The 14,717-nt window shown below is 45.4% G+C and overlaps 2 protein-coding genes and 1 pseudogene across 2 annotated transcripts; all 3 read right to left on the reverse strand.

Annotated features, from left to right (window-relative positions):
* Positions 1–1,461: 1,461 nt before the first annotated feature.
* LOC135394737 (leukocyte elastase inhibitor-like) lies at positions 1,462–4,810 on the reverse strand. The gene is made up of 2 exons (XM_064625643.1): positions 4,703–4,810; positions 1,462–2,912 (listed from the first exon to the last, which is right to left on the reverse strand). Exon 2 carries the CDS (start codon positions 2,882–2,884, stop codon positions 1,772–1,774), a length of 1,113 nt encoding a protein of 370 aa, XP_064481713.1. The 5' UTR covers positions 2,885–2,912; positions 4,703–4,810; the 3' UTR covers positions 1,462–1,771.
* Positions 4,811–6,581: 1,771 nt separating this feature from the next.
* On the reverse strand, positions 6,582–9,882 carry LOC135394738 (leukocyte elastase inhibitor-like). The gene is made up of 2 exons (XM_064625644.1): positions 9,754–9,882; positions 6,582–7,996 (listed from the first exon to the last, which is right to left on the reverse strand). The coding sequence occupies exon 2, from the start codon at positions 7,965–7,967 to the stop codon at positions 6,855–6,857; it is 1,113 nt and encodes a 370-aa protein (XP_064481714.1). The 5' UTR covers positions 7,968–7,996; positions 9,754–9,882; the 3' UTR covers positions 6,582–6,854.
* A 2,061-nt stretch (positions 9,883–11,943) lies between these two features.
* On the reverse strand, positions 11,944–13,612 carry LOC135395932 (leukocyte elastase inhibitor-like; annotated as a pseudogene).
* Between the last annotated feature and the right edge of the window lie 1,105 nt (positions 13,613–14,717).

Below are 14,717 nucleotides of genomic sequence, written 5' to 3' on the forward strand. Positions count from 1 at the left end.
CACCGCCACTAATCCACATCATCGCCATCATCATCCTCTTCATTGGCATCATCATCATCATCGCAGGAGTTTTCTACCAAGTAACTGGTGCATGTGATGTGGAGTTGCGGGCCTCACACTAGTCAAGCCAAAATCTTAATTTTTTCTTCAAATCAAACCAAACCAAATCCCCCTACAACATCCCTCTTGCTGCTATCAGCTGAAATAAAGCAGGTACCGTTGCAGACGACATACCAGACAACGAGCGTCCGAATGCAGACGACACGGCGTTTCGTTTTGTGTGCCCACGGCTCGTTATCGGTGAGCTTCACACTGTTTTTTCTTGATAACTAAATCATTTATTTATTTTGTATTCTTGTGTTATCGTTGCTCGACTGACGGAGTACTTACTATTAAGTTCAATATTATTTCGCCAATAGTCTTCGCATTTTTGCACATAAGAAGTCGACTACATGGATTTGTAGTTATGCGTAGAAGAACAGTGGCACATGCAAAAATAACCTGTACTGCTCGACACTAACCAACGAAATCTTATTGCATCGACACACTCGTTGGTGGTGTTCCTGTTCCTACATTCTATCAGTCAACGTGAATCTCAAGGACGGGAAATGTACACGAATTATGCTGTCAATGACTGAATCCCGTCAGAAGGTGCACAGCACCTTTAACCTTCTTTGAAGGCATCTCGAAGTTGACGAAGTGAAGATTGGGGTGCTCGATCGTTTGCGGCGACGAATTGATGAGTCTGAAGTTCAGACCTCAGTTGCCCTATTGCGATGTGTCTAAGCATATATAGACTCCACATGTTTTGTGGATCTCTTATTTTCCTATATGCACCATCTCAACTTGCACTGAGCTTGGTATCATCGAAAACCACAGTTTCCAGTGTAAAAAAGAGAGATGGGAGAGACAGAGCAGCATCAAAAAGCATTTCTTTCCCGACGAGGCTCCGAAAGGAGAGAACCAGGAGCCCTGCTTTTACAAGCCGTAGTACAAAAGGCGAGATTTATATTCTTCGTAAACATAATCTGGGTGAAGCATACGTGTAAATGTCGTTGCACGTCTAACCGTATAGAAATGCAGCGAATTCCATCGCAGACGACAGTCTGTTGGCTCGCAGACGATATGTTCCGCTCGTCGGTTGCCCACAGCTCATGAGAAGTGAGTTTCATAAGTTTTTATTTCTGCTTAAATTATCTACCTCATGTATTTTTGTGTTACCGTCGCTTGATCGACGCATCATTGACATAATACATTTTACCTCCACCTTTTGGCACAGAATATTGCTGTAGTACATATTTCTTGTTAGGCTTACGTACAGGGAATTGCGAAACCACATCTGAAAAAGGAAATAATAAAACGTGACGCGAGCTTTGTTCTCTTGCAGAAACAACGTTGCGTTTGTCTGCCGATTTCCCAACGTGGCACCTGCGTAGCTTAATATTACAAACCAGTACAACGTAATTGAATCAGCATATTTATTTGCACCTGTTAAAGTCAGTCTCTAGCTTTCCCAAGCAATGTTACCACGAGCTCGGCCAGGCATCTCTGCGTGGCTAATAGTAACAAAATATGCTTTGTTCATGCAGTTTCTATTTTCCTCCAGTTTTAGGGCAACAAAACAGACACATATACTCAGAAATGAAGGCGCTCACTCTGGCGTCTAGGAAACAGTTTCTCTCACTTGAAATGGTTGACACCTACAAGCCAAACGACTATCGGACGCCTCATCGATTTGCAATATTATCGATTATTTGCCGTCATATGACTGTCACCTATAGACCGGGTGGCTCAAGGAACCAAAGAAGAGGACCACATCTCGGGCCAAAATGCAAAACATGAAAGGATGATCCACTTTGAAAACTTTCGGTTCAACGAACACAGCCGCCATGCGGCAAACCATCACCATAGCCGTTGCCGCAGCGGCCTCCGTGCCTTCTTCGTTGACGTCAACATACGCCTTGTGCACAGCGTGAGAGAACTTTACATCCCTCCGCTCAGTAATTCCCGTCAGATCTGCCGAATCATCGAACATGTCTTTGACACCCAAGTCCCTCAGTACCTTCTTCAGCTCCATTGTCTGCTCTACCTTAAATTTAGGCAAAAACACTTCCACGTCTCGTTCCATTCTCATATCGTGTAATGCGGACGTCAGATTTTCGACTGTCAGATGTTCTTGGACGAATTTCAAGCCATCGATCTCATCCGGCAACAGAATGACCATAGAAGCCTCGTCTCCGCTGTAGGGTAGTTCTAGAGTGGTCACCTTCAGTTCCTCGTTATATCCCATCCTAAAGTTTCCCTTCTGAAACATCATGTCCACTTTCTTTGCAGTGGAAGATGTTTCATAAAAATCCATCAGGCTGGTTGCATGTTCTTCGAACCTCGTTTGCCAGGTACCTTTAAAATATACGGCGTTCACTAGAACAAGTAGGGTGAGCTGATCCACGGTTCCTGGAGCCAAAAGGTCTTTGATCTTATCGTTAGTGACCTGTTCGACCCAGGCATTGATCTTCTGGCGCACGGCATCGTCACAAAAGTCCACAGTTTCTATAGTAGTAGAGTAATACTCCTGTAGCAAAGCGCAAAATGCACGCAGCGGGTTCAACCTTCGATCACTGTAGATGCGGTTTGCGATGTTAAGTTCGCACGCACAATCCTGCAAGGATTTCTGAAGTTGCGAGAAAGCCTCGTGAACGTCTTCTTTTATGTGCAGAGCAGTGGCGATCTCCTTGGCTGTATTGCCTCGTGTTCCCGGTAGGGTCATGGACAGTGCAGCTGCGATACTCAAGGGCGAAAAGAAGGTGTCGGGGCTCTGCACTTGTTTGTAGACGTCGATGGCGAAATGGAGCAGTGGCTGGATGAGGTCCACATTGGTGCCCATGTTGTGTATTGCGAGTGTCCAAGACGACCTACGGAAACAATTCGACGACGTCACAAAGTTTTTTTTATCAACAATGTTGATCGAGCGAAAGAATGTCTAAACTACAGCCACGGACTAAACTTCGTGACGTCAGAACCTTGCCGAATTTATGCCACAGCAATATACGTGTCCCACGCTCTATTCCCCGACAACATTGTTCTTTTCTTTTCTTTTCTTTTTTCATATGATGCAGCAGTATCATAAAATTAATTTCTAGTATTAAGAAATGCGACTCCACGGGTCTGCGACGCGTCCACCTGCGACGCATCTGGCAACACTGTTTCTGGAACGCCGCTGCAGCTGCATTTCGCTCTTCCAACATGCGGCAGAGAGCGGAGACGCGCGCTGTTCCTACGGGACAGACGCCAGTGCTCCCCGTGACGTCACCTGCTCTTGCAGAATTCCAACCTGTGAATTTTTGCGCGTAATGTTCACTAACGGTGCTTATATTTTCCGTACTGGGTCTTTAAGCGGTGTTGATCAATTCATATCAAATTAATCAAATACACATTTCTTTAGTCCGTAGTGCCCCTTGCACCTGCACTCGCACTCAAATTGTGCCCAAAAATATCGATCAATCAAAGATATCATTCCTCACGCTGTATTCCCATCACTGAGATTAAAAGTTTCTTTTGCCAGCTTTTGATGTCTTCAACGCGCATTGCATTGTGGGATTTATGCTTGCTTGCGGGAATAGAAGGGAAACAGGAACCATTGCTGCAAAACTAAATGCATAATGCGCAACATTAGGCCTGCATACCCTATAGCATAGATGTCAGAAAAGTTTAATGAAATACCGAATATAGCTATTCAACTGGTCGATTTTTTACGGAGTGCTGAATATTTACTGGTTTACTACACACGTTAAATAAAGCAAACTTCGTATCGAGTTTTCTTTATTTTCTTTCTTTCTTTTTTTTTTTTCTTCTTCTTCTTCTTGTGCTTGAACACTATCTGTCCTTTTATTCTACATACTTCATAATACTCACGCAAGCCCTCGAGAAATGTCCATGTTCCACTTTCGAAAAATATTTCATGTTCTATAGAACTTTACATGTGGAGGAGGATTTCATTTCCGTGTTCCGTTTCCCAAATATGCACCATCAAAGGTACGGGTTCGAGGGGAAAGGGGGAGTTGAAGCTACGAAACCAACCACCACCCTCTGGCTAAGCCACTGCATAGAAGCGTCGAAGCGTCTTTTCGCATATTGCTTTGCAAAAGAGTTGCTTCGTCACGTGGGTCACTCTTCAAAAAACTCAGTGGCCCAACCCGTGACTGCAGTGGTTGAACTGTAGTAATATTCACATAATCTCTTGCGTCCTTTCATCCCAGCTTATGAGATGCAATTATTCGATTTTCACGTGTTTTAGTGCACGCGATTCACTCTCGTCTTTCGAATAGTAGCAACTTAAAAAGAGAAAACAAAGGTGTGCTGTACGACTTTTGCCGGACGTTTATTGTGTAAGGGTACATTCGTTTCAACGGCGGCAGAACCAAGCTCATTCCCATATTTCAGCTCATGTTCCGATGTCTGTCATTTTGTAAGGGCATCATATTTAAGTGCCCAAACTACAACGTCGTGCTCAACGAGACTGTCGCGTATCCAACCTCAGACGAAAACCGTATCCCCCACAGAGCCGTCACTGCCACGCCCATCTCTTAGGTGTGTAGTGCATCTATCGCGGGAAACAGAATGTCTTAATCGAGTTCTGCATGTATGGACAGTGACTGGACTGGACAACTAACTCGTGAATATACTCGTGAATAAATTTACTTACTGAGACAGTCCGCAAGTTGTAGGTTTTGGGCGGTTTGGGCGTTGTGAGGAATGGGAGGCGGAGGAAGGCCTACTAGAGCAATATTTCTCATCCAGTGACGACGAGAAACGCCATGACAGTTGAAGTCAATTTGCGGTACCGCGCCTACCTGATAGTGCCGGCCGGACGTCGCTTTGGGGGCGGCGTTGCTAGACGCGCATTTCGGGCTCAATATATAGACGCTCCTATTCATACTATATATATTTAATGAAATTTTAAAGTGCTCTAAGGGAATAACGGTCGTTTCTCTACTGTTCGGCCCTCCATGATGTACCTATATGTCGATGCGGTCCGCAAGTCGGTTTCACTCGAAGTGCGACCACCGACTAATTAAATATTTGTTTTACTTCGTATTATAAATCAACCTCGCTCTCAGTACGTAATATATGGATACCGTCAGTGAACATTGTAGGATTCCGGGAAGATCAGAGGAAGAGAAGGAAGGTAGATTGTGGCAGGAGAAAATAAAGAATAGGTACTTCGCTACAATCATTTGGGTAGGACCACACGGGAAAGTGGAGTCGGTCCTTGGCGTCTTGCATCACATCATTTGTTCATCGCTCGCACAGCTTCTAGGTTGCATAGTCCATGTAACGTCCATGCACTTTCTGATTTATTTATTTATTTATTCGCGTGCTCCCTTGCACACTCACTGCACAACATCTATTCTGACATGTAAGCTGACACAAATTCATCCAGGCCAATCATAGTTAAGTATAACATAGACACGTTTAATTAATAGGTTAGTCCTGGTGGATAACCGCTAGTGTCGGACGTGGAAGGGTGACCGCTGGGCTTATTACATTACGCGATTCCACAAATTATCAGAGAACCCGCGAAACTTGATAGTTTCGGATTCTCCGAGAGCAGATGGCGTCCTCGAGAGCTCTGGCGTCTCACGTCTGTCTTCTAGTCTTCAAGCAAGTGGGCGCGCACCTTTCCGGTCTTTATGCCCCACCTCACGTTGGAAGACTGCCAGGAGCTGTGGTGAGGAAAACGGATATCGACCTCAGAGGAACAACGATCCAAGACCGGGCGGCAGGTTACGCAAACTGCGACGTCATACTTCTCAAAACTCGAAATTAATTTCATGATACTTCCGTGTCACGTAGAGAAACAACATTTTGATAAGAATACACCTGAGATGTACGTGGGTTGCAATGGCGTATACTATTCGGTAGGATTCTAGAAATGCAAGATTCAGTCCGTATTGTAGCACATTTAGGAACTACTGTATTCTTCCGGCGACGACGAGAGACGCCATGACAGTATGAGTGCGTGTGTATTTATCACAAGCAAGTACAGACCTCCTACAAGATGCGGAGAGAAAGGTGTATAGGAGAAGGAAAGTCAATCTGTAGCTTCCTCTAGCGATGTCGCCATCTGCTCTCTCTCCGCGTATAATCTATCTATCTAATATAATCTATCTGTAATATCTCGAATAATCTCTGCGTGGCTATTGGTGTCAAAATGTTCGTTGCTCGTGACGTTTCGATATTCGCAAGAGTTTGAAGACAACGCAACCGACACGGCAATAACAAGTTTTCAATTTTGCCACGTTGCCAACCACCACCTCCTGGGTACTCTAATGCATAGAAGCTTCTATTCGGGTTGCTTTATAAAAGAATAAAATGTCACGTAGGACACTTTTCAAAAACACACGTAATGTCTCACGTGCTTTCATCGAAGCTTATGATGCAATTGTTCGTCCTTCCCCGAAAAAGAAGAGACAGCACAATGTGGTGCGAGCATTGTAGTCTTGCGGAAAGCAAACGTTCCCTTTTGTCTGCAGATTTGACAACGGGGAACCCCGCGGAGATCAACAGAAACCAACAGAACGTAATTGAATCGGCATATTTATTTGCATTCTACAGCTTTCCCTATAGAAATATCACCACGAGCGCGGTGAAGAATATTTGCGCGGCTAACATTGCGACAAAATCAAGTCTGAGGGCATCACAACCCACGTAGAACCCACGTCGGGACACTCATTTTGGAATCAAGAAACGGTTTCTCACGCTGGAAGTGGTTGACACCTACAAGCCAGACGACTATCGGACGCCTATACGTCATCGATTTGCAATATTACCGATTATTTGCCGTCATATGACTGTCATCTATAGACCGGGTGGCTCAAGGAACCAAAGAAGAGGACCACATCTCGGGCCAAGATGAAAAACATGAAAGGATGATCCACTTTGAAAACTTTCGGTTCAAGAAACACAGCAGCCATTTGGCAAACCATCACCATAGCCGTTGCCGCAGCCGCCTCAGTGCCGCCTTCGTTGACATCAACATACGCCTTGTGCACAGCGTGAGAGAACTTTACATCCCTCCGCTCAGTAATTCCCGTCAGATCTGCCGAATCTCTGAACATGTCGTTGACACCCAAATCCATGAGTACCTTCTTCAGCCCCATTGTCTGCTCTATTTTAAATTTGGGCAAAAACAATTCCACGTCTCGTTCCATTGTCATATCGTGTAACGCGGACGCCAGATTTTCGACTGTCAGACGGTCTTGGACGAATTTCAAGCCATCGATCTCATCCGGCAGCAGAATGACCATAGAAGCCTCGTCTCCGCTGTAGGGTAGTTCTAGAGTGGTCACCTTCAGTTCCTCGTTATATCCCATCCTAAAGTTTCCCTTCTGGAACATCATGTCCACTTTCTTTACAGCGGAAGACGTTTCGTAAAAATCCATCGGGCTGGTCGCATGTTCTTCAAACCTCGTCTGCCAGGCACCTTTAAAGTATACGGCGTTCACTATGACAAGCATAGTAAAGGAATCCACAGTGCCCGGTGCCAAGAGGTCTTTGATCTTATCGTTAGTGACATGTTCGACCCATGCATTGATCTTCTGGCGCGCGTCATCGTCACCAAAGTCAACAGTTTCTATTGTAGTAGAGTAATACTCCTCTAGCAAAGCGCAAAATGCACGCAGCGGGTTCAACCTTCGATCACTGTAGATGCGATTGGCGATGTGAAGTTCGCACGCACAATCCTGCAAGGATTTCTGAAGTTGCGAGAAAGCCTCGTGAATGTCTTCTTTTATGTGCAGAGCAGTGGCGATCTGCTTGGCTGTGTTGCCTCGTGTTCCCGGTAGGGTCATGGACAGTGCAGCTGCGATACTGAAGGGCGAAAAGAAGGTGTCGGGGCTTTGCACTTGTTTGTACACGTCGATCGCGAAATGGAGCAGTGGCTGGATGAGGTCCACATTGGTGCCCATGTTGTGTATTGCGAGTGTCCCAAGACGACCTACGGAAACAAATCGACGACGTCACGAAGTTTTTTTATCGACAATGTTGATCGAGCGAAAGAATGTCTAAACTACAGCCACGGACTAAATTTCGTGACGTCAGAACCTTGCCGAATTTATGCCACTGCAATATACGTGTCCCACGCTCTATTCCCTGACAACATTGTTCTTTTCTTTACTTTTTTCACGTGATGCCGAAGTATCAAAAAATTAATTTCTAGTATTAAGAAATACGACTTCACGGGTCTGCGACGCGTCAACCTGCGACGCATCTGGCAACACTTTTTCTGGAACGCTGCTGCAGTTCTATTTCGCTTTCCAACGTGCGGCAGAGAGCGGAGACGCGCGCTGTTCCTACGAGACAGACGCCAGTGCTCCCCGTGACGTCATCTGCTCTTGCAGAATCCGAACCTGTGAATTTTTGCGCGTAATGTTCACTGACGGTGTTTATATTTTCCGTACTGGGTCTTTGAGCGATGTTGATCAATTCATACCAAATTAATCAAATACACATTTCTTTAGTCCGTAGTGCCCCTTGCACCTGCACTCGCACTCAAATTGTGCCCAAAAATATTGATCAATCAAAGATATGAATCCTCGCGCTGTATTCCCATCACTGAGATTAAAAGTTTCTTTTGCCAGCTTTTGATGTCTTCGACGCGCATTGCATTGTGGGATTTATGCTTGCTTGCGGGAATAGAAGGGAAACAGGAACCAATGCAGCAAAAATAAATGCATAATGCGTAACATTAGGCCTGCATACCCTATAGCATAGATGTCAGAAAAGTTTAATGAAATACCGAATATAGCTATTCAACTGGTCGATTTTTTACGGAGTGCTGAATATTTACTGGTTTACTACACACGTTAAATAAAGCAAGCTTCGTATCGAGTTTTCTTTATTTTATTTTTAGTCTTCTTCTTCTTCTTGTGCATGAACACTATCTGTTCTTTCATTCTACATACTTAATAATACTCACGCACGCCCTCGAGAAATGTCCATGTTCCATTTTCGAAAAATATTCCATGTTCTATAGAACTTTACATGTGGAGGAGGATTTCATCTCCGTGTTCCCTTTCCCAAGTATGCACCATCAAAGATACGGGTTCGAGGGGAAAGGGGGAGCTGAAGCTACGAAACCAACCACCATACCCTGGCTGCATAGAAGCATCGAAGCGTCTTTTCACATAGTGCTTTGCAAAAGAATTGCTTTGTCACGTGGGTCACTCTTCAAAAAACTCAGTGGCCCAACCCTGGACTGCAGTGGTTGAACTGTAGTAATATTCACATAATCTCTTGCGTCCTTTCATCCAGGCTTATGAGATGCAATTATTCGATTTTCCCGTGTTTTAGTGCACGCGATTCACTCTCGTCTTTCGAATAGTAGCAACTTAAAAAGAGAAAACAGAGGTGTGCTGTACGACTTTTGCCGGACGTTTGTGTAAGGGTAAGTGAGCTTCATTCGTTTCAACGGCGGCAGAACCAAGCTCATTCCCGTATTTCAGCTCATGTTCCGCCGTCTGTCATTTTGTAACGGCATCATATTTAAGTGCCCAAACTACAACGTCGTGCTCAACGTGACTGTCGCGTATCCAACGTCAGACGAAAACCGTATCCACCACAGAGCCGTCACTGCCACGCCCATCCCTTAGGCGTGTAGTGCATCTATCGCGGGAAGCAGAATTTCTTAACCGAGTTTTGCATGCATGGACAGTGACTGGACTGAACAACTAACTCGTGAACAAATTTACTTACTGAGACAGTCCGCAAGCTGTAGGTTTTGGGCGCTTTTTTCGTTGTGCGGAATGGGAGGCGGAGGAAGGCCTACTAGAGCAATATTTCTCGTCCAGTGACGACGAGAAACGCCATGACAGTTGAAGTCAATTTGCGGTACCGCGCCTACCTGATAGTGCCGGCCGGACGTCGCTTTGGGGGCGGCGTTCCTAGACGCGCATTTCGGGCTCAATATATAGACGCTCCTATTCATACTATATATATTTAATGAAATTTTAAAGTGCTTTGAGGGAATAACGGTCGTTTCTCTACTGTTCGGCCCTCCATGATGTACCTATATGTCCATGCGGTCCGCAAGTCGATTTCACTCGAAGTGCGACCACCGACTAATTAAATATTTGTTTTACTTCGTATTATAAATCAACCTCGCTCTCAGTACGTAATATATGGATACCGTCAGTGAACATTGTAGGATTCCGGGAAGATCAGACGAAGAGAAGGAAGGTAGATTGTGGCACGAGAAAATAAAGAATAGGTACTTCCCTACAATCATTTGGGTCAGACTACACGGGAAAGTGGAGTCGGTCTTTGGCATCTTGCATCACATGATTTATTCATCGCTCGCACCGCTTATAGGTTGCATAGTCCATGTAACGTCCATGCACTTTCTCATTTATTTTTTTATTTATTCGCGTGTTCCCTTGCACACTCACTGCACTACATCTATGCTGACATGTATTCTGACATGTAAGCTGACACAAATTCGTCCTGGTCAATTATAGTTAAGTATAACATAGACACGTTTAATTAATAGGTTAGTCCTGGTGGATAACGGCCAGTGTCTGATGTGGAAGGGTGACCGCTGGGCTTATTACATTACGTGATTCCACAAATTATCAGAGAACCCGCGAAACTTGATAGTTTCGGATTCTCCGAGAGCAGATGGCGTCCTCGAGAGCTCTGGCGTCTCACGTCTGTCTTGTAGTCTTCAAACAACTGGGCGCGCACCTTTCCGGTCTTTATGCCCCGCCTCACGTTGGAAGACTGCCAGGAGCTGTGGTGAGGAAAACGGATATCGACCTCAGAGGAACAACGATCCCAGACCGGGCGGCAGGTTGCGCAAACTGCGACGTCATACTTCTCTAAACTCGAAATTAATTTCATGATACTTCCGTGTCACGTAGAGAAACAACATTTTGATAAGAATACAACGTGAGGTATACATGGGCTGCAATGGCCTATACTATTCGGTAGGATTCTATAGAAACGCGATATTTAGTCCGTATTGTAGCTTATTTAGGAACTACTGTTTTCGTCCGGCGGCGACGAGAGACGCCATGACAGTATGAGTACGTGTGTATTTATACACAAGCAAGTACAGACCTCCTACAAGATGCGGAGAGAAAGGTGTAGGAGAAGGAAAGTCAATCTGCAGCTTCCTCTAGCGATGTCACCATCTGCTCTCTCTCCGCGCATAATCTATCTATCTAATCTAATCTAATCTATCTGTAATATCTCGAATAATCTCTGTGTGGCTATTGGTGTCAAAATGTTCGTTGCTCGTGACGTTTCGATATTCGCAAGAGTTTGAAGACAACGCAACCGACACGGCAATAACACGTTTTCAATTTTGCCACGTTGACAACCACCACCTCCTGGCTACTCTAATGCGCTTCTATTCGGATTGCTTTATAAAAGAATAAAATGTCACGTAGGACACTTTTCAAAAACACACATAATTTCTCACGTGCTTTCATCGAAGCTTATGATGCAATTGTTCGTCCTTCCCCGAAAAAGAAGAGACAACACAATGTGGTGCGAGCATTGTTGTCTTGCGGAAAACAAACGTTCCCTTTTGTCTGCAGATTTGACAACGCGGAACCCCGCGGAGATTAACAGAAATCAACAGAACGTAATTGAATCAGCATATTTATTTGCATTCTACAGCTTTCCCTATAGAAATATCACCACGAGCGCGGTGAAGAATATTTGCGCGGCTAACATTGCGACAAAATCAAGTCTGAGGGCATCACAACCCACATATAGAACCCACGTAGACTCAGAAATGGCACGCTTTCGAGACACTCATTTTGGCGTCAAGAAACGGTTTCTCACGCTGGAAATGGTTGACACCTACAAGCCAAACAAGTATCGGACGCTTATGTCAGCGGCCGGCGGAATGATCGAGGATTTGTCATATATGACTGTCATCTATACCGGGTGGGTCAAGGAACCAAAGAAGACGACCACACCTCGAGCCATAATGAAAAACATGAAGGGATGGTCCACTTTAAAAACCTTCGGTTTAACAACCACAGCCGCCGCGCAATAAGTCATCACCATAGCTGTTGCCGCGGCAGCCTTCTTCGTTGACATCAACATACCCCTTGTGCACAGCGTGAGAGAACTTTACATCCTTCCGCTCAGTAATTCCCGTCAGGTCTGCAGAATCATCGAACAGGTCCTTGATACCCAAGTCCATCAATACATTCTTCAGGTGCATTGTCTTCTCTATTTTAAATCTGGGCAAAAACAATTGCACGTCTCGTTCCATTCCCATATCGTGTAACGCGGACGTCAGATTTTCGACTGTCAGACGTTCTTGAACGAATTTCAAGCCATCGATCTCGTCCGGCAGCAGAATGATCATAGAAGCCATGTCCCCTCTGTAAGGAAGTTCTAAAGTGGTCACCTTCAGTTCCTCGCTAGATCCCATCCTAAAGTTTCCCTTCTGGAACATCGTGTCCACCTTCTTTGCAGTGGAAGACGTTTCATAAAAATCCATCGGTTTGGTCTGATATGGTGGGAAGATCTTCTTCCAGGCACCTTTAAAGTATATGGCGTTCACTATAACAAGCATGGTAAAGGAATCCACAGTGCCTGGTGCCAAGAGGTCTTTGATCTTATCGTGGGTGACCCGTTCGACCCAGGCATTGATCTTCTCACGAACGGCGTCGTCACCAAAGTCCACAGTTTCTATAGTAGTAGAGTAATACTTCTCCAGCAAAGCGCAAAATGCACGCAGCGGGTTCAACCTTCGATTACTGTAGATGCGATTGGCGATGTTAAGTTCGCACGCACAACCCTGCAAGGATTTCTGAAGCTGCGAGAAAGCCTCGTGTTAGAGCCCTGCACCATCCGCGGATGGAAGCGGATATCCGCGGATATCCGCAAGATACTTGCGGATTCGGATGAAAATTTAGCACCTTCTGCGGTGTGCGGATCGGATGCGGATACGAAGACAGCGGATCGGTAGCGGATCGGATGCGGATATACCGCGTGCTGTCATTTTTCGAGCGCATGCTCGGGTTCACCTTTGACCATGCACGGCGGCAAGACGGGAGAGGATGCACTCTGGCGTCTCGAACCGCGTGAGCACCGACGAGGTAGCGTTCCACGCGTTCCAGAAGTCTCTCCATATCGCTTTTGAAGAAAGGTTTACTTTTGCTTGTCGTCATGACTGAGTCCTTCCGTGACAGCATGGAGGCATCCGAAATTATACCAACATGCTTCCGGCGGTCTTTACGCGTCTTTCGAAACGTGCGGATTTTGCGGATCGGATGCGGATGGTGCGGTTTGCTCAGCGGATCGGATGCGGATGTAAACTGTTGTGTATTGTGCGGATGCGGATCGGATGCGGATAACGTGTGCGCGGATAAGGGTCGGATGCGGATGCCAAAAATCTCATCCGCGCAGGGCTCTATCGTGAATGTCTTCTCTTATGTGCAGAGCAGTGGCGATCTGCGGTGTTGCCTCGTGTTCCCGGAAGGGTCATGGAAAGTGCAGCTGCGATACTGAAGGGCGAAAAGAAAGTGTCGGAGTTCTGCACTTGTTTGCAGACGTCGATGGCGAAATTGAGCATTGGCTGGACGAGGTCCATATTCGTGCCCATATTGCGAGTGTCCAGGACTACCTGCGGAAACAGTTTCACGAAGTTTTCTTAGCAGCATACAATGTTGGTCGAGCGAAAGAACGTCTAAACTAGTACAACCATATATACGGACTAAATTTCGTGACGTCAGAACATTATTAAATTTATGCCACTGCAATATACATGTTTCACACTGTATGGTCCGACAACATTGTTTTTTCGCGTGACGAGTTAGTATCATAAAATTAATTTCTAGTTCCGAGAAATATGACGTTGCGGGTCTGCGACACGTCAACCAGCGATGCGTCTGGCAACACTGTTCCTCGAACGCCGATTTCTCTCATCACAGCCGCAGGCTGTCTTCCAAAGTGGGATGGAAAGCGGAGACGCGACTGCTCGTGGAGAATCCGTAACTGTGAAGTTTTGCGGGTACAACATTCATATTTTGGGCAGTCTTTGCAGACTTTGAATAATAATAATTTTCGTGTAATAGTTATTAATTATACAGGGCGTTCTTTTTTACGCTTTACAATTTGTTTGTAATAAAACTATGAGGGCTACCTAGATGCGGATTCCACAAGTGGGTCATGCGGCCAGGCGGACGTCCTGTCAGAAAGCGTATGTAACTGCTGGACATCTAATTATACATTTATTCATAATTTATTTATTAATTAGATGTTTTCGGGACAGATAGAAGAATTGGAGCCAGTCATTATTCAAATTCACCTTTTTTTTTGTTACAAAATCCTGAAACGAGATATATATTGCCAAACCTTGGAATGCAAATGAGATGAAACCACGCACTTCTCGAGCTCTATAATGGGTGTTCGCCATCGGAGGCCCACGTGTTCCTTAGCGACGGAGCTGATTGGAGTAGGCGATGATCTGATGCCCAGAAAGACCGCTTTCCAGCCCAGATAATCCGAAGCGATGTCTCGCATAATCTCGAGCTTAATCTCGAGAAGTTCGTAGTTCTGGTTTCGGCTCATTTGCATGCCAAAGTTTGGCGATATCGATATCACAGTACCTGCTGTTTCAGGATTTTTGTTTAAGAGGGTGAGCTCAAGTAATGGCTGCTTCCTATTCTGTTGTCTCGCATTTTCCCAACAACAGT

Source organism: Ornithodoros turicata, chromosome 5 (genome assembly GCF_037126465.1).
Source record: "Ornithodoros turicata isolate Travis chromosome 5, ASM3712646v1, whole genome shotgun sequence".
NCBI classification, from domain to species: domain Eukaryota; kingdom Metazoa; phylum Arthropoda; class Arachnida; order Ixodida; family Argasidae; genus Ornithodoros; species Ornithodoros turicata.